The sequence below is a fragment of the Eucalyptus grandis genome, chromosome 5 (assembly GCF_016545825.1).
Source record: "Eucalyptus grandis isolate ANBG69807.140 chromosome 5, ASM1654582v1, whole genome shotgun sequence".
Lineage (NCBI taxonomy): Eukaryota > Viridiplantae > Streptophyta > Magnoliopsida > Myrtales > Myrtaceae > Eucalyptus > Eucalyptus grandis.
The window spans coordinates 24,361,720-24,366,021 of NC_052616.1; the positions used below are offsets into that span (position 1 = coordinate 24,361,720).

Here is a 4,302-nt window from a genome sequence, read left to right on the forward strand (position 1 = left end):
AGACAATTTTCCTAAATTTGGCTTTTAATTACCCTTGTCCCGTTAAACATTGCGATATTGTGGTTATTAGAGATCATCGATTTCAGCGTCAAAGGCTCTTGCCAACCCTCTGTTCGTGGTTGTCATCTTCATCATCTTCTTCTTCTCTTCTCTGTATCTCTTCCAAGTACATACAGTTACAAGCCTTACTTCTTTGCACAGCAGAGAAGGCTGAGTTGAGTGCAAGTCTCGCCTGCATTCAACTGAGATGGCTGCTTCCGAGGTGGCCATTTCACTCGTGATCAACAATTCGCTACATGTGCTCTCCGAGAGGAAACTTCTCTCTCGTGGATTATGCGATTGAATTAATGCGGCTATTAATGATCTCCAGAAAATCTTAATCACCTTGAGGTTACTGGAATCCGGCGTCGACAATGAGCAGCAAAGCAGTGACCATGGACTGCGCCTCCTGGAACGAGCTCGAGATGCTGGGGACTTTGCCGATGAGTTCCTCTTGGAAGCATTACAGCACTTGATGTCACACAAGGGCCGCTTCGCAAAAATTCGTGCATTAGTCCACTTCATGTCGCTCAGGATGCGCGCATGGGCCACTGAAAAGATGGCCCTCCGTTTCATCACCAGTCTTGAGGACTTGTCCACTCACCTTTCCCCAGTGCAAGATCTACCTCCTTGTGATCTGCTTAATCTTGATGAAAATGCTTCATCGAGGAATGTGCATCTAGGGAATGTACGTTGGAATGGAAATGTCGAGTCGGACATTGTGGGCCGTGAAGATGGAGAGCGTGAGCTCCTAGCTAGGTTGACCGTGCAAGATAATGATCAGGACACGTTGAGACTTCGCTTTGTTTCGGTGGTGGGAGAAGAAGCCATTGGCAAGACGGCTCTTGTGAGGAGTGTGTTCAACAGACTCGATATAGATCATAGCTTCCAATGTCGCGTCTGGGTTCATGTTCCCGAAGAATTCACCTTGAAAGATCTCTTGGTGCGGATACTCAAGCAAACACCTCAGCAAGAACTGAAGGATCTAGAGCACATAAAAGAAGAAAACCTAAAAGAGATCCTTCATAAGTCCTTGATGGAATTGAGGTATCTCATCGTGTTTGACAATTTGCATGAGGCCAATGTCATGGACGAGCTCATGATCCTCCTTGTAGACTCGAAGAATGGAAGCCGAGTCGTCATCACTACTCCAGTTCCTGAAATTCCATCCCTTATAGACCCCTGGGCTTCTCCTCTCAAATTGAACAAATTAGATGCAGACCAGAGCAAGCGCTTGTTGAGGCAATGTGGCCCTGTTGCCGAAGATCCAGGGCTCATGGCAGGGATTCTGAGCAAGTGCAGTGGCTCACCTCTGAGCATTTTGCTGCTTGGAGGAATCGCAGCGGCAAGCAATGATTCTTCTCCTGTCATGGAGGACCAGCACGCTGATAATCACACGCTCCATGATATCGTGTCCTTGAGCTACCACAAATTGCCTTCCCTGGTCAAGCCCTGTTTGCTTTCCTTGTGCCTCTTTCCCAAAGACATGGAGATCCCAACAAGGAGGCTCTTCCGGCTATGGCTAGCCAAAGGATTGGTTGAAGCGGTCGGGTTCACGGCCATAGCATGCTTTGAAGAATTGGTCGGTCGAAACTTGGTTCAGGTGGCGAGGCGTAGGAAGCTCAGTGGAAGGCCCAAATCGTGCCGCGTGCCTAGTTTCCTGCACGATTTCTTGTGCAAGATGGCAACGCAACTCAGACTTCTTCAAATCCATTCCGACACCCAGTGCACCAATCACAGCGAGGAATCCAAGGTTGTTAATGGATGCTCATCATGGATTGTGAAGTACCAAGATGATTATTATCACCAAGGATTTCAGAAGAGTGCTGAGACAGAGGATCATCAGCACAGCGGCATCCACCTCCAACACCTCCGTTCCTACGTGTCCTTCAAAACTCAGAAGCATGGTACGCGCTCGAGGGAAGTGGAAGAGTTGCTCCGGCCCTTGATTGCAAAGGCAGACTGTTGTCTGCTCAGGGTGCTTGATCTGGAGGGGGTTTACAAGCCATCGCTCCCGGCTGGACTTGGCAATGTACTGCTGAACTTGAGGTACTTGGGATTGCGATGGGCGGTCCTTGATTCGATCCCTGAATCAGTTGGGAACATGTCCCGCCTCGAGACGTTGGATCTGAAGCACACTAACGTTAGGAATTTGCCAAGTTCGATTTGGAAGGCGAAGTCCCTCCAGCACCTGTACATGAACGAGGTATGCTTCAATAAGTCCACCAATCATCGTGCACCGTTGGCAGAGTACCCGAACAATCTCCAAACCTTATGGGGGTTATATGTTGGAGCTGCTAAGAGTCCCATGCTCGACGTGCCTAGTAAATTGAGCAGTCTCGAGAAATTGGGACTGACCTGTAATTCTCCAGCGGTGAAGGAAGCCACCGAGTGCATGTTGAGGCTCACCATGCTTCGATCCCTGAAGCTGAGATCCAGGGATCTCTTCGGTCAGCCCTCGGATCTCAACTTAAGCAACATGACGGGACTCGAGTGGATTTCAGAGCTGTACTTGCTCGGGGGCTTGCCTGAAGCCAGCTTGGGGCACCTTCCTCGGAAGCTGAAAATCCTTACCTTGTCCCTGTCCGGACTAGATGTTGATCCGATGATGGTCCTAGGAAAGTTTGAGAGCTTGGAAATTCTCAACTTATTCGCGGGGTCTTATAACGGTCGAGTATTGGGGTGCTCTGCATCCTCGTTCCCACGCCTTCGCATCTTGAAATTGTGGAAGTTAGAGGGAGTGAAAGAAGCTTATGTAGACGAAACCGCTCTTTGCTGCCTGGAAGAGCTGGAGATCAAGAAATGTGGACGCCTAACTTCGATTCATTCATTGGATCATATTGAATCCCTGAAACAAATTCGTTTGATTGAAGTGAAGGAAAAATTGGCGAAGAACATCAAAGACGGATTGCCCCGACGAGTATTCATCAAAGAGGACCAATTGGTGATCTCTCGTTCGTCTGCGCAGGTAGTAGTATTTCATTGCTTTTAGGCTTTGCTTTTCGCATGCATTTCCTCGTTTACAAGCTCCGTTTTCGGTACCTAATCAAGTTTATCAAGAGGTAATTTTGCGACGTAGATGTGTAGGCGGATTGATAAATAAGAGACCGGAGAGAAATGAGAGACAGAGGATGCCCATGAAATGTCGCATATTCGATATTAACGTGACTATTCTTTTTCTTCAAAGTTAAGACGAATTTTCTATCCAAATATGCAGGCAACGCAAGATAATTGACGAAGAATGGACGTGGATCAGGATTGATCCTCTTTTCCAGGCATTGTTGTATTTACTTGGTATTTATATCCATTATGTGTCGTCGTGTATTGCAAATTAAGTTCGATATTTGAAGCGTTCCAAATTCTATAGTAGACACGTTCTATGTAAATTTTATTTACACAAGCTGTTTTAGATTAATGTTATTTATGAATTTGAATTCACAGCTGATTCTGCTTTCAAATGTATCTTAAGGATAAACATCACCTATATTCAAGGCAGCCTCTGCCAATCAAATTGTACACTAGCCATACAGGGGAGAAGTGTTAAAAAGTCCTAGACATTTTGCATTTGTGCCAATTTACTCAAAAACTTTTTTTTTTTTTTTTTGGTGCCAATTTATTAATTTCCAACCAATTTTGGCCGGATTTTGCTGATTGGACGCCGGTCGGCTAGAAAAGCCTCATCAGCGCTGACGTGGACAACTTTTAATAATATTTTAATATATTTGAATTTCTCTCTCTCTCTCTCTCTCTCCTTCCTCCAACCGAGTGCCGGACGGCCAGAGGTGATGGCCGGTGAGGTCGAGGTCGAGGTTGACCTCACCGGCCACCTTGCTAGTGGCCGCAAGGGTGGCCTCATGTTGCGTGGCGAGGCTCGCCCGGCCGGCGCTGCCATGGGCAAGGCTCGACCCTCGCCTGCCCGGGCCTCGAGGGCGGCCTCGCGCCGGCGGGCGAGGCTCACCATCGTCGGATCTGGTGAGGGCAAGCCTCGTCACCCAGTGCGAGGCCGCCCTCGCGGCCATTGGCGAGGTGGCCGATCGCCGAGGTCTGGCGACTGGCTGGAGGAAGGAGGAGAAGGAAAAAAGAAAAAGAAAAAAAGAAAAAAAGAAAAAAAATATTTAAATATTATTAAAAGTTGTCCACGTTAGTACCAATGAGGCCACGTCAACCGATCGGCATCTAATTAGCAAAATCCATCCAAAATTGGCCGAAAGGATTAAATTGGCACACTGTAAAAATATTTAGGACTAAATTGGCATAAAAAAA

General features: G+C 47.3%; 1 protein-coding gene across 1 annotated transcript; it reads left to right on the top strand.

Annotated features, from left to right (window-relative positions):
- The first annotated feature begins 247 nt into the window (after positions 1–247).
- On the top strand, positions 248–3,031 carry LOC120293758 (putative disease resistance RPP13-like protein 2). The gene is made up of 2 exons (XM_039313494.1): positions 248–262; positions 371–3,031. Exons 1-2 carry the CDS (start codon positions 248–250, stop codon positions 3,029–3,031), a joined length of 2,676 nt encoding a protein of 891 aa, XP_039169428.1.
- Positions 3,032–4,302: the final 1,271 nt, after the last annotated feature.